Source organism: Phyllobates terribilis, unplaced genomic scaffold (genome assembly GCF_046119375.1).
Source record: "Phyllobates terribilis strain yellow unplaced genomic scaffold, ASM4611937v1 Scaffold_3__8_contigs__length_932513732, whole genome shotgun sequence".
NCBI classification, from domain to species: domain Eukaryota; kingdom Metazoa; phylum Chordata; class Amphibia; order Anura; family Dendrobatidae; genus Phyllobates; species Phyllobates terribilis.
In genome coordinates, this window is record NW_027362763.1 from 205,385,797 (window position 1) to 205,412,595 (window position 26,799).

General features: G+C 42.5%; 1 protein-coding gene across 2 annotated transcripts in view; it reads right to left on the reverse strand.

Annotated features, from left to right (window-relative positions):
- The window catches only part of IWS1 (interacts with SUPT6H, CTD assembly factor 1), a 43,282-nt gene extending 25,387 nt beyond the window's left edge, over nucleotides 1-17,895 (reverse strand). For both annotated transcript variants that reach the window (XM_073674579.1, XM_073674580.1), the window contains exons 1-5: nucleotides 17,648-17,895; nucleotides 7,940-8,052; nucleotides 6,235-7,846; nucleotides 5,509-5,701; nucleotides 1,331-1,388 (exon numbers count right to left, since the gene is read on the reverse strand). In XM_073674579.1, the coding sequence (XP_073530680.1) occupies nucleotides 1,331-1,388; nucleotides 5,509-5,701; nucleotides 6,235-7,846; nucleotides 7,940-8,052; nucleotides 17,648-17,681 (2,010 nt within the window). In that variant the 5' untranslated portion in view covers nucleotides 17,682-17,895. The remainder of the gene's footprint in view (nucleotides 1-1,330; nucleotides 1,389-5,508; nucleotides 5,702-6,234; nucleotides 7,847-7,939; nucleotides 8,053-17,647) is intronic.
- Between the last annotated feature and the right edge of the window lie 8,904 nt (nucleotides 17,896-26,799).

Below are 26,799 nucleotides of genomic sequence, written 5' to 3' on the forward strand. Positions count from 1 at the left end.
TGTGCACTACTTTAGATTACCCCACCAATGTATCCCCCGAGGCCCCTAAGACTTTTTGTAAATACCTTCCGTTGCAGATAATGCCTGTGAGCGGCGCCATCGGTGGCCGTTCACAGGCATCACGTGACCCCGCGTTGATGTCACGACAAGTGAGGAGTGACTCAGCGCTGGGGTCCCCGGGGTGTCTGTTGAGTTGTGGGCGGGGTTACCCCTCGCATCACACCCAGCATTCATCGCGCACTTTCCTAATGAATGGGGAGAGGCAGAGCGCGCGGTGGATGCCGGGTGTGACGTGGGGGGGGGGGGGTGTAACCCCGCCCACAGCCTGGCATCCTCCGTGGAACCAGGAAGAAAAAGACCCCCGGCTGCTGCCAGCACTTGTCGTGACATCAGCGGATGTCAGAGCCGGCTGCAGCCAGGGGTCACGCGGTGCCTGTGAGCGGCCAGTGATAGCACCACTCACAGGCAGTATCTGCAAAGGAAGGTATTTACAAAAAGTCTAAGGGGCCCCGGGGGGATACATGGGGAGGGGGGGGGTAATCTAAAGTAGTGGACAACCCCTTTAATATCCAGAGGAGACCAGGCTTTTTTACCATAAGAAATATTAATCTGTGGACTAGTCTACCTCAGGAGCTGGTAACAGCAGGGACCATTAATGGTATTAAAAAGTTTTAGATGACTTTTGGAAGAACAAATGCTTAAGTAAATGTGTAAAGTTATTTTCTGAATGTTTGGTCCAGTGGATGGACAATTGGAATACGGAGGGAAAAATTAGCTTTTTTGGGGCAGACTGGATCATGCATTGTGGTTGTGCACGTTCCCCTTCCCTTTATCCTGTTCCATCACTCCACTGAACATTTGATTTTTTGCACTCGTACTAACTATGTCACAATGTTAGAGCATTACACTCTGTCACTCCAGCACTGCTTACCGCCAGTCTTTGTTAGCACGCCTGCAGCAGTTGCATGACGTCTTCAGAAAGGCAGCGCTGAAGTGGCAGGGGGTAAGTAACTATTCTTCTGTTAACTTTAAGGAACGTAAATGTTAAAATTTTAAAAAAGGACAACTATCCACCAATCACAATAGCTGACATCACAGCTGACCTTGCGTCCCTTGCCTTCACAATCACCTTTGCACATGCTCATTAGACACTTCATAAAAAAAAAAAAAATAGGGTAGTGGTCTGTTCATTGTGGTTAATGTACATGTTAAAACTGTTGAAAACAACATAAAGTTAGTCTAAGAATGCCCCAGTGGTCAGAAAGTTGCAAGATTTCTTTTCTGACTATAAGTTCCTTAACCATCAGGAAAGCTATTAATGCTACCTTACCGTGAACTCCTCCCCCTCTTCATCGCCAGATTCTCCAAAAATGTCTGCAATTAGATTTCTGCATAAGAAAAATACAACATTAGCCCTCTCTGAAATATTATTGATATATATCAGAATTCCAATATTTCTTTAACCCCTTTCAGCCAGTTTTCACCTTCCTGACCAGGCCAAATTTTTCCAAATCTGACGTGTGTCACTTTGGGTGGTAATAACTCTGAAATGCTTCCTGAAATCCAAGCGATTAAGAGAAAGTTTATTTATGCTCGTCGTAAATTTAGCTTTATACAATTTGCGTTTAGCTATGAAAATATTGAAAACTTTGCAAAAAATGTAAAAAAAAAAAGTAGCAATTTCCAAATTTTGAATATTTATGGCTAAAAAAAAAAAAAAAAAAAAAAAAAAAAAAAAAAAGGATACAGGTGCATCTCACTAAATTACAATATCAAAGTCATTACAAACAGAGTGATCTATTTCAAGTGTTTATTTCTGTTAATATTGATGATTATGGCTTACAGCCAATGAAAACACAAAAGTCATTATCTCAGTAAATTAGAATAATTAACAAAAAACACCTGCAAAGGCTTCCGATGAGTTTAAAAGTGTCTGTTTCAGTAGGCTCCACAATCATGGCGAAGACTGCTGACTTGACAGATGTCCAGAAGGCAGTCATTGACACTAAGTAAATGCAAAGTAAATTTAGCATTTCATTTGGAAATCAAGGTCCCAGAGTCTGGAGGAAGAGTGGAGAGGTACACAATCCAAGCTGCTTGAGGTCTAGTGTGAAGTTTCCACAATCAGTGATGGTTTGGGGAGCCATGTCATCTGCTGGTGTAGGTCCACTGTGTTTTATCAAGACCCGAGTCAGTGCAGCCTTCTACCAGGAAATTTTAGAGCACTTCATGCTTCCCTCTGCTGACAAGCTTTTTGGAGATGGACATTTCATTCTCCAGCAGGACTTGGCCCCTGTCCAAACTGCCAAAAGTACCAATACCTGGTTTACAAACAATATCACTGTGCTTGATTGGCAGCAAACTCGCCTGACCTTAACCCCATAGAGAATCTATGGGGTATTGTCAAGAGGAAGAGGAGAGACACCAGACCCAACAATGCAGACGAGCTGAAGGCTGCTATCAAACCTGGGCTTCCATAACACCTCAGCAGTGCCACAGGCTGATCTCCTCCATGCCACGCCACATTGATGCAGTAATTGATGCAAAAGGAGCCCGACCAAGTATTGAGGGCATTTACTGAACATACATTTCAGTAGGCCAACATTTTGGATTTTAAAAACATTTTTCAAGCTGTTATAAAGTATTCTAATTTACTGAGATAATGACTTTTGCGTTTTCATTGGCTGTAAGCCATAATCATCAACATTAACAGAAATAAACACTTGAAATAGATCACTATGTTTGTAATGACTCCATATAATATAGGAGTTTCACTTTTTGTATTGAAGAACTGAAAGAAATACATTTTTTGATGATATTCTAATTTAGTGAGATGCACCTGTAAGTCATACCACAGAATAGTTAATACATAACATTTACCATAAGTCTACTTTACATCAGCAACATTTTTAAAACGTCTTTCTTGTTAGGCTTTTAGAAGGGTTTAAAGTTTGCAAGAGCTTTTCACAACAAACTGAGGGGCCCTTTTATCCTGGATTTTTTTTTTACTGGAATAGTTGCACTTAAATTGCCCCTAAAGTGCCAAAAACAGGAGAGACCTCCATAAGTGGCCTCATTTTGTAAACTAAACCTGTCAAGGAGCTAATCTAGTGGTGTCATGAGTATTTTGAAACCACAAGTGATTTATGGAATTTTATAATTTTGTACTGTAAAAAACTCTTCCACTAAAATATTGCTTTAGCCCCAACTTTTTAATTTTCACAAGGGGCGATTAGAAAACAAATGGACCCATTAATTTGTTACAAAATTTCTCCCAAATGCAACAATATCCCCATATGTGTACGGAAACTACTGTTTGGGCACTTAAAAAACTTGGAAGGGATATGCACCATTTGTCTTTTGGGGTGAAATTTTGGTTGGAATAGATTGTGGATGCAGTTGCATTTGAAGAGCAGAAAATCCCACAAGATATCACCTGGGAATGAAGTGAGCATCATGTATCCACAAGTGAATCACAGAAAAAAAAACAGGACATTTTTTCCATTAAAATGTTGCTTTAGCTCCATTTTTTTTGTTTTTACAGGAGGTATAGGAGAGGTCGTGTATTAAATTCCAGGTTCCATTTTTTTCTTGAGTATGCAAATCCCCAATATGTGGTAAAAAAAATACATTTAGGGCACACTGCAAAGCTCAGAATGGAAGGAGCACCATTTTGGCACGCAGATTTTGTTGGATTGGTTACTGAGTGCCATGTCATATTGGCAGAGCTTAAAGCACCAGAATACCAGACACCCATCAATGTATTCACCTGGGGGTGTATATGAGCATGTTGACACAACATTTTTATCATTGATTTGCTATTTTAGGGCTCGCTTTCACTTGCAATCGGACGAAAACAATCCGATTAAAAAAAAAAAAAAAAAGAAATCGGATTGCATTCGGACCACGGTGGCGCAGTGGTTAGCACTGCAGCCTTGCAGCGCTGGGGTCCTGGGTTCAAATCCCACCAAGGACAACATCTGCAAGGAGTTTGTATGTTCTCCCCGTGTTTGCGTGGGTTTCCTCCCACACTCCAAAGACATACTGATAGGGAATGTAGATTGTGAGCCCCGATGGGGACAGCAACAATAAAGTATGTAAAGCGCTGCGGAATATGTTAGCGCTATATAAAAAATAAAGATTATAATCCTATGTGTGCGCTCAGTGGCGCTTTTTTTCCCAGCTCCGATCAGATTGCGATTGGGCTGGGAAAAAAAAAAATTGTAGCATGCTGCGATTGCATGCTGGATTCGGATTGCACGCAGCCATATAAGCCTATGGGTGCGTGTGAAACATGGCACTGCATTCGGATATTACCCGAGTGCAGTGCGATTTCCATCGATGCCAGCAACAGAGGAGATGGAGATATTACGGAGCACTGACATTTGGCACCCGATCGCAGCAGAGCAGGAGACGAGTGTCATTAGCATCTCGCATCGGATGTCGTACGCTAGTGGGACCCCGGCCTTAGGCCCACATTCATTTTCACATGAGGTAGTAGGTTAAAATGGACTCTAATATGTTATGCAATTTCTCGGGAACAAGTTAATTCACCATATGGAGTCATACAATTCTGTTTGGGAACATGGCAGGGATTTGAAGGAGCACCTTTTTTTTTTTCTACTTTTGGAGCACAGATTTTCCTGGGATGGCACGATTACGGCAATGCCAGATTTGGTTATTTTTTTTTTATGTCTTGCTACTTTTACACACTAAAAAAATGTTGTTCTTTTGCATTACTATTTTTTGTGTTATCATTCTCTATTTTACTGCAGACAGCTGTACGAAAGCTTATTTTTTGCAGGATCAAATTAAGTCTTTATTGATATAGCAATTTTATAATCCCTTTCTATTCTGATTTTTGGGAGACAAATGAAGAAAAGCTTGAATCTCTATATATTTTTTTGTTCTTTACGCCATTCACCGTGGTAATTCTTTGACCTTTGGCGGCCATGACAGCCATCAGCACCCCGCAGTCACAATGGAGTGATAGATGGAGCGCCTTCTCTCTAACAACCGTCTGGATGCTGCAATCGTTATTGATCGCAGTAACTAAAGGGTTAAACAGTCCGCCATGGTACTGTGGCTGCAGGAGCTCGGCTGTCAGAAAAGCAGGAATACTGTGCAAGCATAACCACCATGAAGTACATGTAAGTCTTAATACAGGAACACCTTTCCCATTAACAAGTGCATGTACAGCAAATGTCGGGAAGGGGGTAAACAGTAACATGCTTGGCACCTGACATAGAATGTTAGAGTTGGAGGGGACCTCCATGAACCTCGTGTCCAACCCCCTGCTCAATGCAGGATTCACTAAACCATCTCAGACAGAAGTCTGTCCAGCCTGTGTGTAAAGACTTCCACTGAAGGAGAACTCACCACCTCTAATGATTTATTGATCACCTGACTGTTAAAGTTTTTTCTAAGGATGTCAAAATATTGCAATAGCATCATATACACATGGCAGGTTTGGCAACCCCTTGAAATGTCTATGTTGATTCTACTTACTCCTCATCATTTCCAGATTCACTATCACTACCAAACAGCTTATTCTCTCCACCCTTTGGCTCGTCTTTTGATTTTTCCCCATCTTCTGCTTCACTATCAGATGACACTGCCTTCTTCTTTTGAGGAGTTTTCTTAGAGGACTCATCACTGTCAGAGTCATCGCCATCTGAGAGGATCCGACTCTTCTTAGTGGCTGCATTGCAAATAGAAAATGATTATGGACAATGCAAAGAAAGCTCACACCATACTCACTTATACTTCATATGGGAGTACAAGACCGTCCAATGCTACGCTCCACTCACAATGACAAAATGATTATATTGATTGCATGGCGTAAAGTGGGCATCTACATGCTTCTATGCAAATCAGAGGTCAACCGAACACGCAGATTTAGGTGGGACCGTCTACTGGGGCCTCCATCTCTTTCATCATCGCATGTGTTTGACCGTGTCTTGCTTTTCTGTACTAAATCATGAATTTTACTATTTTTAACAAAGCTGGTCAGGTGACAAAAGCACAAATGAAGTAAATAAGTTCTCAATTTTTGAGAACCAAAATATTCATAAAAGGGAACTTCAGAGAAGAGCAAGTTTTGATTTTGTACAGGAGATGATAAAAATCAAGAACCATATTTTAGTAGTCAATTATAATTTTGAGCTTGTAACTACTGTACATACAGGTAAAATAAGCAATACGGGGTTATTTTCATAGTTTGGTCTTTAATACCTGGTTTATCAGCTGTCTCTTCATCTTCACTGTCAGAAAGAACAGTTTTCTTCTTTACAGCTTTCTTGTTGCCCTCCTCTTCACTCTCTGAAGCTACCTTCTTTTTGGCACTCTCACTTGCGCTGTCATCACTGCCTGAACTTTTTCGTTGTGCCCTTTTTCTCCTTCTCTTGGTAATTTTCCTTTCCATTTCATCATCACTATCATCTGATGACATAATTTTTCTTTTCATCCTGGGAAATTCATCCTCTGAATTAGTGGCTTCTTGTTTATCAGGTGTATCTTCTTCAGAATCACTGTGCCTTGGTTTAGATGGACGTTCCTCATCCGAGTCGCTAACGATGCGCTTAGCAGGGGCTTCATCTGAGTCAACAATTTTTCGTTTAGCTGGGGCCTCATCTTCTGATCCACTTTTCCTTTTTTTAGGGGCATCATCATCATCTGATCCACTAAGAGCACGTCTAGCAATGCGTTTAATGGGTTTCTCATCCTCAGAGTCACTTGCCGCTCGCTTGGCAGGAGCTTCATCTTCAGAGCTGGCTACATGCTTTTTAGGAACTTCCTCTTCAGAGTCACTGGCTACACGCTTCTTTGGGGTTTCATCTTCAGAGTCACTGGCTACACGCTTCTTTGGGGTTTCATCTTCAGAGTCACTGGCTACACGCTTCTTTGGGGCTTCATCTTCCGAGTCACTGCCTATATGTTTCTTAGGTGTCTCATCTTCCGAGTCACTGGCCACACGCTTCTTTGGGGCTTCGTCTTCCGAGTCACTGCCTGCATGTTTCTTTGGGGCTTCGTCTTCCGAGTCACTACCAGCATGGTTCTTTGGGGCTTCATCTTCCGAGTCACTGCCTGCATGCTTCTTTGGGGCTTCTTCTTCAGAGTCACTGCCTGCATGCTTCTTTGGGGCTTCATCTTCCGAGTCACTGCCTGCATGCTTCGTTGGGGTTTCTTCTTCAGAGTCACTGCCTGCATGCTTCTTTGGGGCTTCATCTTCCGAGTCACTGCCTGCATGCATCTTTGGGGCTTCATCTTCCGAGTCACTGCCTGCATGCTTCTTTGGGGCTTCATCTTCCGAGTCACTTCGTGCATGCTTCTTTAGAGCTTCATCTTCTGAATCGCTGCCTGGATGCTTCCTAGGGGCTTCGTCCTCCGAGTCACTACCTACATGTTTGGTTGGGGCCTCATCCTCTGAATCGCTTCCGACATGCCTTGCAGGCGGCTCATCCTCCGAATCGTTGCCTGAATGCTTGTCAGGGGCCTCATTCTCAGAGTCGTTGCCTTTTCCCCCCTTTCTTTTTGTAGGACTTTCCTCATCAGAATCACTGGCCGAGTGCCTAGACTGTACCTCTTCAGAATCACTCGCTGCACCTTTAAAGGGAGTGTCATCATCATCGCTGTCCTTTAGACGGGGCGCTTCATCCTCTGAATCACTAGCAACATGATTATGAGCTCCTTCTGTTTCAGAGTCACTAGCATTGCGATTAAAACTATCATTCTCTATGTCACTGGAGTTACGTGGCCTATGTTCATCATCGTCTGAATCATTGGCTTCATTTTCTGAACCACTGCCTCGATCTTTGTTTCCTTCTTCTGCATCACTGTTGTCATTCTAAGAAGTGGAAAATACCAATTTAATTAAAGCAGAGAACATGAATGAACAGCTACTCGGCATGGCATGAGTGCACATTTTTCATTCTCATACCTCATATTTATTTGCTGGACTTTCCCCTTCCGATCCGTGCTGCTCATGATCATTTCCTTCATCGTCTGAGCCAGACTCCCGCTCATCTTGTACAGGGGTTGCACCCCCATCATCTGCAAATAGAATGGCAATAATTAGGAGTGTACAAAAAAGGTAAACATGATATGTCCATCAGCTCTGGTTTCATTGGGAATAGTCTTAGGCTATGTGCCCACGTTGCGGAAATGAAGCAGAAAATTCCTGCTTCATTTCCGCATGTCCTCTCCCGGAAAAACGCATGCGGAATTCCGCACGCGTTTATCGCGCGTTTTCGACATGCGGAATTGCCTTGCGTTTTTTCATGCATTGAATAAGGCAATTCCGCATGCGGAAACGCAAAATTAATGAACATGCTGCGGATTTTTGAACGCAGCATAAACGCTGCGGAAAAATCTGCAGCATGGGCATAGAACTTGCGGATTCTCATTGGGGACCATGGGGTGCGGATTAACAAGCGTTTTACAAGCGTTTACTCTGTGGAAAATCCGCATCAAAAACGCTTGTAATCCGCAACGTGGGCACGCAGCCTTAAAAACAAGATGACAAATAGTAGGCTCCAAACACAAACGCCATTACTCATAATTCAGTATGAGCATAAGATTAGCCGATTTTGACGCTAAATAGTAAAAATATAACATTGCATAAACAATGCTCTGTTTACCTCAAATTTAAGGAAAGCATCACACCAGAAAGGCAAAAAGAAGATTCCAAGGAGGAATTCCTACTTTCTTAAAGAATTTGCTCCTATGTTTGGCAATAAATTCAGACAAAAGAAAAATGATTGCAGTACAAATGTGCCCCAATTCAACCTCTGGTTTTATGTTCGAATCACCATCTTAGTTAGGCTATGTTCACACATAGTTTTGCTGCCTTTTTTCTGCACCTAAAACCTGATCTCTTGGCAGAAAAAAAAGCTACAGACAAAACACGTTTTGTTGGCTTTTTTATGTGCTTTCAGGATCCTAAAGTTCAGTTATGCTTCCACCATGCAAGCATAAACAATGCAAGGTGTTAGGACTGGAGTTTGGGTAACACTGGTCTCACGGACCCCCACAGGTCATGTTTTCAGGATCTCCTTAGTATTGCACAGGTGATGGAATTACTATCAAGGCATCAGGAATTCTCTCACCTGTGCAATACTAAGGAGATCCTGAAAACATGACCTGTGGGGGCCATGAGGACTGGAGTTTGGGAAACACTGTGTTAGACCATTAAAGCAAGACTTATGTGAAACCATTAGGCTATGTGCACATGGTCAGGAAACACTGCGGATTGGACGCAGCGCACTTGCGATGCGTGCAAACCGCAACATTCTACATTACAAGCAAAGTGGATGGGATTTGTAGAAATCCCATACCCACTATGCGTCTTCGTGCACCTGCAGATCAGCCACAGACACGGACATGTGGCGCGTCTTTCCAGACCGCAGAACGTCAATTTTTCTTGCAGGAGTCACTAGTCTCCACAAGAGAAGTTATATACAGTGCAATGTATAGGATGCGGTGAATCCACATGGTTCAATGAACACACGCGGATTCACCTGAATGCAGCGCTTTGGACGTAGCATAAAGTATGCTGCGCTCAAAGCGCTGACAGTACGGATCGTGTGCACATACAATTAAACATTTTTGGAAAAAAAGGGGCAGTTTGATTTCTGAAAAAATAATGACTACTCAGAACAAAAAAAGTTCATGAAAAAATACACAACTGCAAATGTAAAAACAGCTGGGGAAAGTTGAATTGGCAGGGCATTGTTTAACTAACACAACATTGGCAGTGCATTGAGTTGGTTGGCATTGTTCAATTTCACACATTGGTAGGGAATTGTTTACATGAACACATCACTAATTTAATTAAACTATACTAATCCTAGCAGCCATGCTCATGTGAGGACATCAAGACATTATAGTTTAAACTTGGGGGTGGCGGAAATCACAAAAATAAATGTGTTTCACACAGAGCTGTGGAGTCGGTAGAAATGTACAGACTCCGACTCCAGCTTTAAAAAATAATGTATTAATATTTCATAATTGAACTTTCATACGAATTTTATAAATGTTACTCAAATATATATATTCTATCAAACTATGAACAACAGTGATAAGCAGTTCTGCTGGAGATAGAGACATTTCTTCTTACTTCTTGTGTGTCACTGTTCTCCACTGCCCTTATCTAATCTTATACTTGGTTAACCTCATGCTGCCCCAACCCCCCTACTTACAATGTATGAAACTGAAAGCGAAAATGTGTTGCAAATTCTTAGTAGTAAAGCTCCTCCTCTAGACTAGATGTTTACTAGGTGTGCGTCTTCCAAGCATCTCACAGCTGCTACTCAGAAGAGGAAGACTGTAAGAAGTATTCTCCTTTCAACAAACTTTGCATCAGTTAACTGTGAGTACATGAGGAATAACAGTATTACTGACCACTATATCAGTTGTACGACCTGGCAATAATTTTGTACAATTGTTTTTAGTTAAAACAATTGTCATTTGGATTGTGAATGCAAAATTAAAAACATGGAGAATGTTCAAAGAAGCGTCACATTAAATCAGCTGTATTTGAACATTTCACCATCACTCAAGATAGAAAACATTATGTCTGTCAGTGTATGACAAATGATCCAGACGAAAACAAATGGTGTGAACCCAAGATCAGTGCATATTCAGGCAAAGATAAAAATGCTCCTACCAGAGCTTCTAATCTAAAGAGACATTTACAGCGCTTTCATCCAGAAGTACTGAAAGCAGTGGATGAGAAAGACTGCATCCAAACCAATGAACCAGTGCCCAGCTCTTCCAGCCAAACAAAGGAGCAGAGAACTTTGCAGCCATCAGTTGCAAGATATTTTGTCAGTGACAAAGTTACTGTGACAAGGACAGTAGATACATTTAAAAAAACAGATCATAGAGCTTGTTGTAAAGGATAGTGTGCCTATTTCATTATTTTCACGACCACCTTTTATGTGTCTGAATGGGGAAATGGCCCGCAAGCTTGGTGTTTCTCTGGAGAGAGAGAGTATTAGAAAATTAGTAATCGAAGAAGCTTTTAAACAAAAGGAAGAACTTAAACTCTCAAGGGACGCTTTCTGTTTCTTAAAATGGATGCCTGCACATGTCACAGAGCGAACTATTTTGCCATCAATGTCCGATTTGTTTGTGACAAAAATGATGGTACCCGGGTGTGGATGAGAGGACTCTCATCCAGACCCAGGTACCATTAAAAAAAAAAAAGAATAAAATAAAAAATATATATATTCTCACCTTCTGACGGCCCGCGCTGCGTCCTGCCGGCTTCCCGCGCACTTCGCGGTTGAATGAAGGACCTTCGCTGACGTCAGAGTCATGTGACGGGTCACGTGACGCTGACGTCGGAAGGTCCTACAGTCTTCACTGCCGGCAGCCGGGACCGATGAAGCAGGACACCGGGGGCCATCAGAGGGTAAAGTATATATTTATTTTTTGACATCACACACTATATAAATCCATGCCGGCTGCATGGATTTATATAGTGTGAAGTTGACAAGCACTTTCCAAGTGATGCTAAAATCGCTTGGGAAGCGCTTGTCAACCCGCATGCGGAAATGAAAGTGAAGACCGCTTCATTTCCGCATGTCCCTGGCAGGAAACCGCATGTACAATCCGCATGCGTTTTTTCCTGCCAGAGAGATGCAGAAACGCTCAGGAAAAAATCCTGAGCATTTCTGCATTGTGTGCACATACCCTTACAAATCTTCTAGATGATCAACAGCTAACTAAAGGAAAAGAAGCTCTGTTTGAAATAGCAGAAAGGATGAAAGGGTTGCAGAACAGTCAGGAGGAACAAGAAGAATTTGGTCGTCCTGCCACATCTTCAGCCTCATCATTAACTGATGAAGAATTTAATTTCGAAAAATATTGGGATCAAAAGGACCGTGCAAAGCGTTCCCGCATAGAAGAAGAGTCATCCCCATCAAAGAACACAGCCAGTACATTTCAGCAGAATTTTTCATGTGCACTAAAAGAAATTGAGAAATTTGACCGTTCATCAAAAATAACAATGAAACAAGCGATTCCTCTGTATCCTGACATTGTCAGAGATGTTGCCCGAGTGGTTACTGCTTTGCCACCAACCCAAGTTAGTGTAGAGAGGTTGTTCTCTGCTCTCAAAATAATTAGATCAGATTTGAGGGCATCCATGAAGGAGGATCTGACAGAGGCAATACTTTTTCTGAGGACAAATTTATAGATTTCTTCTTATTAACTGCATAACAGTGTTTATTGCATATTTACTTACAAGAGTTTAGAAAAGTTTATAAAAGTTATTTGCTATATTCTAATTGTATTCTAATAAATATAGTTTTTGCTCTAAGTGGTCTGATTACTTATATGATGGTGAGAAACTGAATAAGCACGATGTTAATATTTTACAACAGTAAATTTATTGTTACGAATTGGCCATTTATGAAGGAGTCGGAGCCGGAGTCGGAACCTGATAAAATCCAGGAGTCGGAGTCGCAACTGTGGCTTACCGACTCCACAGCCCTGGTTTCACATCCTGCTGTACCTGCGCTCTCTTTTTCACCAAAAAAGGTACAAAAACTGACGCCAAGATATTTGCTGCTTTTTTGCACTTCCTCATTGCTTTCTACGGGGGAACAATATTGCAAAAACACAAAGAATTGACATGCTGAGGTTTTCAAAAACACAGCAGCTTTCCAATCTGGTCAGGGGAAAAAAAACAACAAAAAAAACAAGCATGTGCAAGAGATTTCTGAAATCTCATAGCTTTTGATGGTACTGCAAAAAAGCAGCTTTTAACTCCCCCCCCCAAAAAAAAAAGCTGTAATAATGCAATATGTGAACATAGCCTTAAAAGCTGTCATTACAGGAGCTCCTGCTCCCCAGCAAGTTGACTTCCTATTTGATGTAACAGAAAATCCTGACAGCATGCACAATGGGAGGATTCACATGTCTGCAGCCATACAGAGTGACTGCAGACTCGAACACCAAGACTGGACAACATCTTAAATTTTAATACAAAGTAAGTTGAAAAGTTGCTTGTTTTTACAAGTGCCTTATACTGATCTTTGAAGATGGAAATAACATTTTAACTCTCCAAAGTTAACATGCTGTATAATTTTGATCCCATTTACAGCAACTGCAAACAAACTGGTTGTGAATGCTGGCTGTCTTACGCTATACTTAGTACCAACACAGCGGGTGACAGCTTAACACAGGCAGTGAGCAAATGCCAATTTACATAAAGGAGGATGTAGACCACAATAGCCATAGGTCAATAGGGCACAAGAAGCAGTCTGAGGTCAGTCAGACCACATGGATTATGGCAGGATCATGCTACAGTCAAGGAACTATCTTATTATATTTTATGAGGAAAGAAGCAATAAGACTTCACTGGCTTCAGACATCTTAAATGGTCACTGGAGTGGTAGATTATGAGTGCAAAGAGATCGATAGCTATAAGTAAAGGAACTATGATACCCATTAAAAAAAACACCACTACTATTTACTTTCAGCCATAGCAGTACCAGCAGTAATCTATAGGTAAGAAGTTTTAAAGGGAATCTGTCAGCTAATACATGCTGTCCAAACCGTGTGCAGCATGCATCAGCCACTGGTTGTAGTATCCCAGCCATGTATGCTTGTCTCTGAAATGTTGCCGCGTTTCAGAGAACAAACTTTTAATAGCTGCCTGGGACCGTGCCACGCTATGGACTAGTCGTACAGGCAGGTCCCTGGTGGCTTCTCCCCACCCGCTGACAGAGACTGACAAGCCTCTGCCTATACGCGCACATCGTGCAGCTCGTTCCTCAGCAGCTATTAAAAGTACGGTATGTTTTTCTCTGAAATGCCGAAGAGTTTCAGAGACAAACATACATGGTTGGGATGGTACAGCCAGTGGCTGATACACACTGTCTAAACTGTGGCAGCATGTATCAGCTGACAGGTTCCCTTTAAATGTTTAGTTGTGTAATTGGAACAGCTTCTATGGGAGAGAGAGCTTGCTTCCAGTCACAGTACACATTGAGGTGACAGGTCACTGCTCTGATGACTGAAAGTGATTGGCTGCAAGGAGAATAATTTTCTCCCTGTAACTGCTCTTCCAGTTAGACAGACAAGCAACCTGTTACCCGCAGATTACCATTATGGCTTCAGCTAAATAAACAACTATTTTAACTGACAGGTTGCCTTTAACCCCTTAATGCAATATCAAATGTACACGATTGCAGGACTGATCAGTGTGGTGGGAAGGACTCAGGAGATGAGAGATCTCCTCATGCAGCAAATAGCTATATTAAAAATAGTAGGGACCTGTCTCTAAAAGCGGTGGCTGAAACCAAGCTTCGTCTGTGGCTGTTAGCCATTTAGATGCTGTTGTCAATATCAATATCTGACAGCAGAAGAATTTAAATGGAACGTGCGTTGCTGTTCACGTTTACCGGCTCCATTCAGCATCACATGGCGCATGATGGGATACTGTGACACATGTGGGCCTGCTGAAGGCTGCCCCCTAATCGCCACCATCTAAGTCCTCTTCATAAAACTGAGCTTCAAAGGAGACCAAGATTTACAGTATATACTGCAATACTGTGATATTGCAGTATAACTGATCAGATGATTGAATAAAAAAAAAGTAAAATATATAAAATAAAAAAAAGTGTTACAGAATATATGTATAACATTTGGTATCGCTATGCTCATAAAAGCCTGATCTATAAAAATATAAAATTAATTGACCCAATCAGTAAACAATTAAAGAGAAGAAAAAATTAAAATGCCAGAATTGTAGTTTTTTGGTCACCACTGCTCTCTAAAAAAAATTTGAGAGTCTTCAGTGGTTGATACCTTTTAATGGGTAACTAAAAAGATGGTAACACATAGCTTTCCAGACTCCTCAGGTCTCTTCACCAGGCTCAATATGACACAAAATATGAAGAGTCACATTTTATCTACTGGGTAATATACAGTACAAAGATATAGCTTTCCTTTAAAAAAAATAAATGTAATAAAAGCAGATCAAAATGTTGTTATATAGCCCAAAATGTTAGTAATAATACTTACTGCTTATCACGCAAAAAACAAGCCCTCGCACAGATCAATCAACGGAATAATGAAAACTCGGAAAATCACAAAAAAATAAGTAAAAAAATTATTTAACAAAGTTCAGATTTATTTTTGCTCCACTTAAAATAAAGAAAAAAAAAAAAATCTATAAAAGTTTGATATCACCGTAGTTATACTGACCTGGAGAATCACGATTCACAGCAATTTGTACCACAAAATGTTTGGAGTTTTGTTAGACAGCTGAACAAGTTGAAAACCATAGCTATCGGCAGACTGCCACTATGGCTTCAGGTCTTTTTTAGGTGACAGGTTCCCTTTAACATGTACGTGACTGCGTGTTGATCGCATGTGGAGAGGGATCAGGAGCTGAGCTTTCTCAACAAGCAACAAAAACTGGCTATATTAAATAGCTGGTATCTGTCTCTGACAACCGTGTTTTCCACGGACAGAACATTTACCAGTTATAATCTATGCTGCTATTGACATGTCCGGTTTTTTGTCAAGCAGCATGGATGAAAATTACCAATACAAGTATATGGGTCAGTGTAAAAATCACATTCAGTACATGAATGGCATCAGTGTGTAGTCCTTGATTAACATTGCCAAAGATAGGAGAAGCTTTGTAATCCATTTATCCACATGTGAAAAACAGTGATGAAACACTGATGATTCTCATTCCAATTTTTTTTCTGCATATGTGAAAAACACCAACATCTAATGAAGCGTAAGAGCCGTGGCAGGAGCTGAGTTGTTCATCATTTAGATGCCACTGTCACCACAGAATTGCCATAAAAACAAAAGCCAAGAGGTGGAATTGCATTTTTTTTCCGATTTCACTTGGATGTAGCCAAGTGTGCACTTGTACTGAACGAGGCCGCGGCCTCGCTCTATACAATTGTATGGAGCAAGACGTCACCGACTAGATGGGCTCTGGCCGGCAGTATGTATAACGAATACGTACCCTCCGGTCCCGACTCAGAAACCGGTGAATCCTTGCAACACAGAGTGTGTGCACTGGGGGGTCTCAAATCTGCAGTCACACAGAGTGACTGCAGACTTATCATTTTAGACCGGACAAACCTTTTAAGGCTGTGTGCCCACGATGCGTTTTTTAAGCGTTTCCGCTGCAGAAAAGCTTAAAAAACGCATGGTAGAAGGCCTGCCATGTTCCCCAATGATAATCCACATGTGCTGTGCACATGCTGCAGAAATTTCCGCTGCGGATTATCATTGCGGAAAAAAACGCAGCACTACCAATTATTTTGCAGAAGCACTGCCTTTTCGCCGCCATTGACTTGCATTGAATCGCTTGGATTCCGCATCACTGCATCTGTACATGCAGAATCCAAGCGTTTCAATGTGCGGATGGTACCCGGGTGTGGAGAACAGGAGACTCTCCTCCAGACCCGGGTACCATAGAACCTGTAAAAAAATGAATAAAATAAAAAATATTATATTTACCTTCTGATGGCCCGCGGTGTGCTTGTCTTCGCTTGCCAGCAGATTGCAGTGGACTGAAGGACCTGCGCTGACGTCATTTAGTCATGTGACGGCAGGTCCTTCAGTGCAGTGTAAGGCGAGCTGCCGGCAAGCCAGGACGGAGCGAATAAAGACTGCGGGGGCCATCGGAAGGCAAGTATAGATTTTTTATTTTTTACCATTCTTTAAGGTCACAATATATAAATCCATGCCGTTTGCATCGATTTATATAGTGTTACCAAGTTGTCAAGCACTTTCCAAGTGATGCTAAAATCGCTTAGAAAGCGCTTGTCAACCCGCATGCGGAAATGCAAGTGAAGAACGCTTCACATCCGCATGTCCCTGGCAGGAAAACGCATGTACAATCCGCATGTACAATCCGCATGTACAATCCGCATGCGTTTTTCCTGCCAGGGAGATGCAGAAACGCTCAGGAAAAAATCCTGAGCATTTCTGCATTGTGGGCACATAGCCTTACAATGCAAGCACCGTACTAAGCCATGTCCAGCAGGCTACGTGCCCACAGTCTGTAATAGCAGCGTTTTGGACGCAGCTCACCTGCGCTGCATTCCACATGAGAAGCACAGTGGATGGGATTTATCGAAATCCCATATCCACTGTGCTTATATATGATGCCGCGAAAACTCACCGGCGGCGCTGTTTTATGAGCCACAGCACATCAATTTCTGTTGCAGAGACGCTAGTCTCCGCAACAGAAATTTCCCCAATAGAATGCGGTAACTCCACATTGTTCAATGAGCCCAAGCGGATTTACCTGCGTGATCGGACGCAGCGCTTTGTACGCAGCAAATATACGCCGCATCCAAAGCGCTGCCATTTCCTGATCGTGGGCACATAGCACAAGTGCACGGATTTAAAAGACAGAGCCGAAGACAAAATAATTTAAGGTTATTTATTGTCCATTTGACACCCCGAGGAGCACCAGAGCCGGCAGAGCAGGGGGTCACACACCTACCGGGGCACCAGAGGCCAGCAGCGCGGGCTGATCACACACCTACCGGGGCACCAGAGGCCAGCAGCGCGAGGGGGAGGGAGGGGAGTCACACAATTCCTCAGGGGCACCAGGCTGTCCAGCTGGTAGGACACTCTTCACTCTCATGCAGCTTACCTGAGTGCTCCGGGCTGTAGTAATCCGCCTCCATGGCTTGTGTTTCACAAGCCTGGTTCCCCGAACTGCCCGTTAGACAAAGGGACTTTCTCAATTTCTCCGCAGCTTCCCGTTTACCGTAAAGTGTGGAAGAAAAAATCTGTAGGCCGCACGCACACCGGAGTGCGCATGCGCCTTAGGGACAGCACGGGAGACGAGCCTGTACCTGGAAGAGGCGGTGCATTGCGTCACGTCGTAACACGTGATCCAGAGAAGGGCGGGAAAACTGGACGGAAGTTAAATGTGAAGAAAAAACCTCCGCTCTGTAGTGATGTGCAGCGCCGTGTACAGTGTGCAGTGCAGCGCCGTGTGGTGACAGCACATAGCTCTCTCACTCTCACAGCTGGGCCCCGCCATACCATGTACTGTATAATCTTCACTTCTGAATTATTAGTGCGGTTGCCAGCCTGATTTTTTTTCACGAAGTTCAACCTCCAGATATTATGACAGCCATTTTTTGAGGGGGCAAATAGAAAAACACTAAGTCTGTGTGCCCACTATGCCTTTTTTAAGCGTTTCCGCAGCGGCAATTCCGCCACGGAAACGCTTAAAAAACGCTTGATAGTAGCTCTGCCATGTTCCCCAATGATAATCCGCATGTGCTGTGCACATGCTGCGGATATTTCCGCTGCGGATTATCATTGCGGAAAAATCCTCAGCACTACCAATTACTTTGCGTAATCGCAGCGTTTTCGCCATCATTGACTTGCATTAAATCGCTTAATAGCTGCATGACTACATGTGCGGATGGTACCTGGGTCTGTAGAAGAGGAGACTCTCCTCCAGACCCGGGTACCATAGAACCTGTAAAAAAAAGAATTAAAAATAAAAAAAAAACATGCTCACCTTCTGATGGCCCCCGGTCTCCTTAGTGATGCATCCTGGCTCCCCGGCGACTCGCAATGGTCTAAAAGGACCTTCCATGACGTAATTTAGTCATGTGACCGGTCACATGACTAAATGACGTCATGGAAGTTCCTTTTAGGCCATCGCGAGCCGCCGGAGAAGGAGACCGGGTGCCATCAGAAGGTGAGTATAATGTTTTTTTTTTTTACTATTTTTATTCTTTTTTTTTAACTAACTTGGTCACACTATATAAATCCATGCCGGTTGCATGGATTTATATAGTGTGACCAAGTTGTCAAGCACTTTTCCAAGTAATGCTAAAATCGCTTGACAAACCGCATGCGAAATCGCATGCTAAAAACGATTCACAAACGCTTGTCCCTGGCTGAAAAAACGCATGTAAAATCCTCATGCGTTTTTTCTGCCAGGGAGATGCAGAAACGCTCAGGAAAAATCCAGAGCATTTCTGCATCGTGGGCAAATAGCCTAATTTATGCACATTAAGGTGTCCAGGATTCTGGAGAAAAACACCTGAATAATTTGCTACATTTTTCTGACATTTGGCTTTTCACACCAGTTCCAGCCAAAATGGGCAGATCATGGAGTGGTGGTAGCTAGGCCGCCCTCTAGTTCATGGAAATTTATGCAATAGAAACGTACCCAAGCCCCTTAATCTGTAGGTGAGAATGCACATGTAAACATCGGTACTCTCTGGTCTGTAAGGACGGGGCAACTGAAATTTTCAGACATGTCGTGTGCCAAAAACATCTCTGCATCTTCTCAGACTTGTTGCCAACAGACTATTTAATGATTTTGCTGCAAAAAAATGGCAAAGTCGCAGATATTTCATGATATATTGTAGGCACCATGCATTTAGAAAAATGCATGGTTCCAACAGTGAGACATGGTGGTGTCCGTGTCCTTATGTGGGGCTGCATGAGTGCTGCTGGTGTCGGGAGCTATATTTCATTGATGGGATCATTAATTCACAGATGTTCTGCTCTATACTGTAAGAGAAGATTCTACCATCACTCTGTGCCCTTGGTAGACGTGCACGTTTTCAACATGACAATGATCCAAAACACATACAGTACAGACCAAAAGTTTGGACACACCTCATTTAAAGATTTTTCTGTATTTTCATGACTATGAAAATTGTACATTCACAATGAAGGCATCAAAACTTTGAATTAACACGTGGAATTATATACGTAACAAAAAAGTGTGAAACAGCTGAAAATATGTGTTATATTCTAGGTTCTTCAAAGCCACCTTTTGATTTGATGACTGCTTTGCACACTCTTGGCATTTTCTTGATGAGCTTCAAGAGGTAGTCACCGGAAATGGTTTTCACTTCACAGGTGAGCCCTGTCAGGTTTAATAAGTGGGATTTCTTGCCTTATAAATGGGGTTGGGACCATCAGTTGTGTTGTGCAGAAGTCTGGTGGATACACAGCTGATAGTCCTACTGAATAGACTGTTAGAATTTGTATTATTGCAAGAAAAAAGCAGCTAAGTAAAGAAAAACGAGTGGCCATCATTACTTCAAGAAATGAAGGTCAGTCAGTCCGAAAAATTATGAAAACTTTGAAAGTGTCCCCAAGTGCAGTTGCAAAAACCATCAAGCGCTACAAAGAACCTGGCTCACATGAGGACTGCCCCAGGAAAGGAAGACCAAGAGTCACCTCTGCTTCTGAGGATAAGTTTATCCGAGTCACCAGCCTCAGAAATCGCAGGTTAACAGCTGCTCAGATTAGAGACCAGGTCAATGCCACACAGAGTTCTAGCAGTAGACACATCTCTTCAACAACTGTTAAGAGGAGACTTTGTGCAGCAGGCCTTCATGGTAAAATAGCTGCTAGGAAACCACTGCTAAGGACAGGCAACAAGCAGAAGAGACTTGTTTGGGCTAAAGAACACAAGGAATGGACATTAGACCAGTGGAAATCTGTGCTTTGGTCTGATGAGTCCAAATTTGAGATCTTTGGTTCCAACCACCGTGTCTTTGTGCGACGCAGAAAAGGTGAACGGATGGACTCTACATGCCTGGTTCCCACCGTGAGGCATGGAGGAGGAGGTGTGATGGTGTGGGGGTGCTTTGCTGGTGACACTGTTGGGGATTTATTCAAAATTGAAGGCATACTGAACCAGCATGGCTACCACAGCATCTTGCAGTGGCATGCTATTCCATCCAGTTTGCGTTTAGTTGGACCATCATTTATTTTTCAACAGGACAATGATCCCAAACACACCTCCAGGCTGTGTAAGGGCTATTTGACCAAGAAGGAGAGTGATGGGGTGCTACGCCAGATGACCTGGCCTCCACAGTCACCAGACCTGAACCCAATCAAGATGGTTTGGGGTGAGCTAGACCACAGAGCGAAGGCAAAAGGGCCAACAAGTGCTAAGCATCTCTGGGAACTCCTTCAAGATTGTTGGAAGACCATTTCCGGCGACTACCTCTTGAAGCTCATCAAGAGAATGCCAAGAGTGTGCAAAGCAGTCATCAAAGCAAAAGGTGGCTACTTTGAAGAACCTAGAATATAAGACATATTTTCAGTTGTTTAACACTTTTTTGTTACGTATATAATTCCACATGTGTTAATTCATAGTTTTTATGCCTTCAGTGTGAATGTACAATTTTCATAGTCATGGAAATACAGAAAAATCTTTAAATGAGAAGGTGTGTTCAAACTTTTGGTCTGTACTGTATCTGTTGTAATTATGAAGATGCACAGTGTGACAGTGATTCAATGGCCAATTGTCTCCTGATCTGAATCTAATCAAACAGCTATGGGGAATTCTGAAGAGATGAGTTCACCACTCTCTATCCAGCATCCAGGCTCTAAAAAAAGTCGTTCTTGAAGAATGGAAAAAGATAGATGTTACAATATGTCACCAACTTGTTAATTCCATGCCTAGAAGACTTGTTGCTATCATTAAAAATCATGGCGATCATATAAAATACTAGATGTAGTTGTTTTTATGTGGGGTATATTCATTTTTGCATCAACTAATTTGAGTTAGGCCTCATTCAGATATCCGCTTTTCTTATGTTCGAGAAAAACAGACCGATTATTTTGATCGGAGTTTGGTCTATTTTTCATCAGTTTTTCTCATACGTGGAGAAAAAAAAAGTTTCTCCACATCCACCTGTCGTCTCCAAGTAAAGTGGGACGTTCTGAGACGTGGTTGTTCCAATTTAAATTCTAAAATCCAAATACGTGCACACAAGAGCCACACTGATACATTGAGCATCAAAGCAGATCTCTCGGTAAGCCAAACCTTCGACTTTGACTCCTCAATTTCCATGACTCCGACTCCCTCATACATGACTCATGTTTAAGTGATGAATTTACGGTAGGACACATTTTTCTCAGCTAAAAGTCTAGACCCTTAGATCAGGAATAGGACAGACATTTATAGGACATTTCATAACTTTCCCAAATTCTTATGAAAAAATATTCCCCACAAACTGCATTGAACTACTGTACCCAATTTATTATATATTTTATGAGTCGGTCCATTTTACTCCGACTCCACCAAAATGGGCACCGACTCCGACTCCACAGCCCTGTTATTACATCATTTGGTCAGGGTTTTATAGGTTTTTAATAGTCATACATGGTAACAATATAATTGGCTCAGCTTATCTCTAAATATGTGCTGGTATTAGCATACATACATCTAATTGGCTGAAGTTAATACTGTCCACACCCAGCTGAAGAGTCTAGGTGTGACTACTCCTTAGTTTAATTTCTTTCACTTTCTTATGTTTTCTCTAAGTCCGTAAGACAAAGAAATTCCTAAGGGACCCCTATCTCAAAACACACATACTGGCTCAAACTTCATTTTGGTAAGCAGGATATGCATGTACAAAAATCAAAATGTAATCAGGATAGATAAATAAATCCTGCACTCACACTCCTATATGACAGTCTGTGAAAATCGGACCCCACTTGGATGGCATCTAGGTGTGGTCTAATTTTTTCACAGATCCATTGACTTGCATTTCCAATTTTAATCCAACCTTTGGATCAAAATCAGACATGTCTCCTCGATTTTCCTGTTGAAAAATCACAGACGTGTGACTGACCCCATATACTGTCACAGGTATAAGTGCTATCCATGAAAAACATGGATAGCACTCGTACGCGAAAATCAGACGTCTGAATGAGGCGTAACGCTGAAGATTTTGTAATAAAAGTTAGTAACCTTATTTTCATGTTATATGTTAAAAAATATTCTATGAAACTCAGTAAAAATATGGAAATTGTCTTTTTATTCAGTGAGATATTGATTAAAATCCTATTTTTCTAAGGGGGTGTACTCATTTATGCTTGGCACTGTATATATATCTATACACACATATATATAAGTATATTATATACAGTACAGACCAAAAGTTTGGACATACCTTCTCATTTAAAGATTTTTCTGTATTTTCATGACAATGGAAATTGTACATTCACACTGAAGGCATCAAAACTATGAATTAACACATGTGGAATTATATACAGTTATATGAAAAAGTTTGGGCACCCCTATTAATCTTAAGCTTAATGTTTTATAAAAATTTGTGTTTTTGCAACAGCTATTTCAGTTTGATATATGTAATAACTGTTGGACACAGTAATATTTCTGCCTTGAAATGAGGTTTATTGTACTAACAGAAAATGTGCAATCTGCATTCAAACAAAATTTGACAGGTGCATAAGTATGGGCACCCTTATCATTTTCTTGTTTTAAATACTCCTACCTACTTTTTACTGACTTACTAAAGCACTTTTTTTGGTTTTGTAACCTCATTGAGCTTTGAACTTCATAGCCAGGTGTATGCAATCCTGAGAAAAGCTACTTAAAGTGGCCACTTGCAAGTTGTTCTCCTGTTTGAATCTCCTCTGAAGAGTGGCATCATGGGCTCCTCAAAACAACTGTCAAATGATCTGAAAACAAAGATTATTCAACATAGTTGTTCAGGGGAAGGATACAAAAAGCTGTCTCAGCGATTTAACCTGTCAGTTTCCACTGTGAGGAACATAGTAAGGAAATGGAAGAACACAGGGACAGTTCTTGTTATGGCCAGAAGTGGCAGGCCAAGAAAAACATCAGAAGAATGGTGAGATCAGTCATGGACAATCCTCAGACAACCTCCAGAGAGCTGCGGCATCATCTTGCTGCAGATGGTGTCACTGTGCATCGGTCTACTATACAATGCACTTTGCACAAGGAGAAGCTGTATGGGAGAGTGATGCGAAAGAAGCCGTTTCTGCAAGCACGCCACAAACAGAGTCGGCTGAGGTATGCAAAAGCTCATTTGGAGAAGCCAATTTCTTTTTGGAAGAAGGTCCTGTGGACTGATGAAACCAGGATTGAGTTGTTTGGTCATACAAAAAGGCGTTATGCATGGCGGCAAAAAAACACAGCATTCCAAGAAAAACACTTGCTACCCACAGTAAAATTTATTGGAGGTTCCATCATGCTTTGGGGCTGTGTGGCCAATGCCGGCACCGGGAATTTTGTTAAAGTTGAGGGACGCATGGATTCCACTCAGTATCAGCTGATTCTTGACAATAATGTTCAAGAATCAGTGACAAAGTTGAAGTTACGCAGGGGGTGGATCTTTCAGCCAGACAATGATCCAAAACACCGCTCCAAATCTACTCAGCCATTCATGCAGAGGAACCATTACAATGTTCTGGAATGGCCATCTCAGTCCCCAGACCTGAATATCATTGAACATCTGTGGGATCATTTGAAGAGGGCTGTCCATGCTCGGCGACCATCAAACTTAACTGAACTGGAATTGTTTTGTAAAGAGGAATGGTCAAAAATACCTTCATCCAGGATCCAGGAACTCATTAAAAGCTACAGGAAGTGACTAGAGGCTGTTATTTTTGCAAAAGGAGGATCTACTAAATATTAATGTCACAATAAACCTCATTTCAAGGCAGAAACTAATTCATAGTTTTGATGCCTTCAGTGTGAATGTACAATTTTCATAGTCATGAAAATACAGAAAAATCTTTAAATGAGAAGGTGTGTCCAAACTTTTGGTCTGTACTGTATATATTGTTACAAAGTCACTGGCAAAGTACTGGAGGGGAGATATGTAGCACAGATTGTTAGCTCCAGTAATATAAACATAGAAAAATGTTCCAGCACACGAAGTATAGAGAGGGGTTAATCAGCCATGTTTAATTAAACACCCATAGAGAGGGAGGAGGTCAGAGGATAAATTCCCAGCCTTTTAGAGCATTTGGTGTGGGATTGGTCTGCAGGCACAAGCTCTGGAGCTCTGTTGCCATGTGAATCAAAGCTAAACCTTGGGTTGTTTGTTCCTGAAGTGGGTAGTTACCTGTAGCAAAAAGAACTGCGTCATACGTTTTGTTTTGTTTTCCCTGTTAGGCCAGGAAGACCGTGTTTGCTTTGCTAACATTACCGTGGGTTATGCAGTACTCTTAATAAACCCAGAGGAATATTTAAAGAGACAGTGTTCCTGTGTCTACCTCTATGTGCAGCCGAGTGAGGCGCTCTATCACAGTTGATGCTAGAAGTGCAGACAGGATCCCCAGGAAGCAAGTGTGACAGCTGAGGACAAACTGCATATCCTGGGTGAAGGCGGCTGTGAGGATGGAACAGCGGTCAGACAAAATGGAGGAGCTGGTCCAAAGCCAGCACCAGCAGTATCTGCAACAGCTGCAGCAGCATCAGGAGCAGCTCCGACTCCAATGTCAGCTGATGATTTCTCTGTCCGGAAGGCGGTGAGGAGAGCCTTGCTGAAAATGACCCCCGGGTGATGCCATAGAGGCCTTTTTAACTGTTTTTGAAAGGTTCACCAATAGGGAGAAATTCCTGCCAGAGAAGTAGGCAGAAGTCATGGTGCCATAGTTAACGGGGGAGCCACAAAAGGCCTACTATGATTTAGCCTTAAAGAACGTCAAAGAATATGAAAAATTGAAAACAGAAATTTTGACGTGCTTGGGGGTGACAATGTCTGTCAGGGCACAACTGGTCCACCGCTGGGCGTATCACAGTGACAAATCCCCCCCGCTCCCAAATGTTTTATCTGCTGCACCTCGTCCCAAAGTGGTTGCAGCCGAAGTCCTCTACACAAGCGCAAATGGTGGAGCGAGTTGTAATGGACCGGTTTGTGCACTCCTTTCCAAGCCCGATGCAGACTTTGGTTGCACAGGGAAATCCCCAGAACGCAGATGACTTGGTCAGACTGGTTGAAAGGTATCAAGGGGTCTATGGGTCCATGAGGAGGCAACCCATTCCATACTGGGGGGCGGAGGTTAACAAGGGGCTGGGGCGTCCAAGGGGACGGCAGAGGTCATGCCAAGGCCCTCATTGGGCGATGTAATTTGCTGGAGATGTCACAGCCCAGGTCATATAGCTGCCCATTGTCCCCTGACTACCAAGCAAATGGACTGTAGCATGGGACGCCGGTGTTCCTTCTACGCTTATCCAGCTTGCAGTGTGGACTTTCCACCCCGCAAGGGGCCCCAAACTTGTCCTATAAAAGTGAATGACCTGCAAATGACTGCACTACTAGACTTACGGAGTTTGGTGACCCTCGTGAGGGCCACTTTCCCTCTCCAATTGGTCACTGGGAAGAAGATGGGTCTCCACTGCATTCACAGGTATGTTAAGAGCATTCGGTGGCCAGAGTGGTCATTGAGACGGCCCGAGGCACTGATTCCCATGAGGTCGGCATGGTCCAGGATTTATTGCACCCAAATATCATAGGTCGGGACTTTGTGTTCTTTTGGGACTTGTGGGGGAGGGGCGGAGACCACGATTGCTCGAGTAAGAAATGTGTTGGCCCTAAAAAAGTCTCACCACCCCCAGAGTCTAACGAGTTTCCCTTCTGTGAGGTGGGTGAAGAGGAGAAGATAGTATCCCTTGAGGCAGACATTCCTGAGATAGGGATGACCAGAGAAAATTTGGGGTTCTCCCAACATAGGGACCTAACTGTAAAAGAGGCGTTCAATAAGGTAACCATTATAAACGGCATAACACAGGAGTTGGGGGCTGACACCAGTTTTCCCTATTTCATGTTGAGTGAGGACTTATTGTACCGGATTACTAAAGTGAGGGAGGAGATCTGGGGGTGGATAAAACTCAAGAACGGGTCATGCAGAGGTTCTATTGGCCCGGATGTCACCGTGAAATACTAATGTAGCACCCCGAGGGTTCGGTTGCTACAGAGGTATTGCATCTCACCCAGATGTGCGATATCTCACTTCCAGGTAAGGATGGAG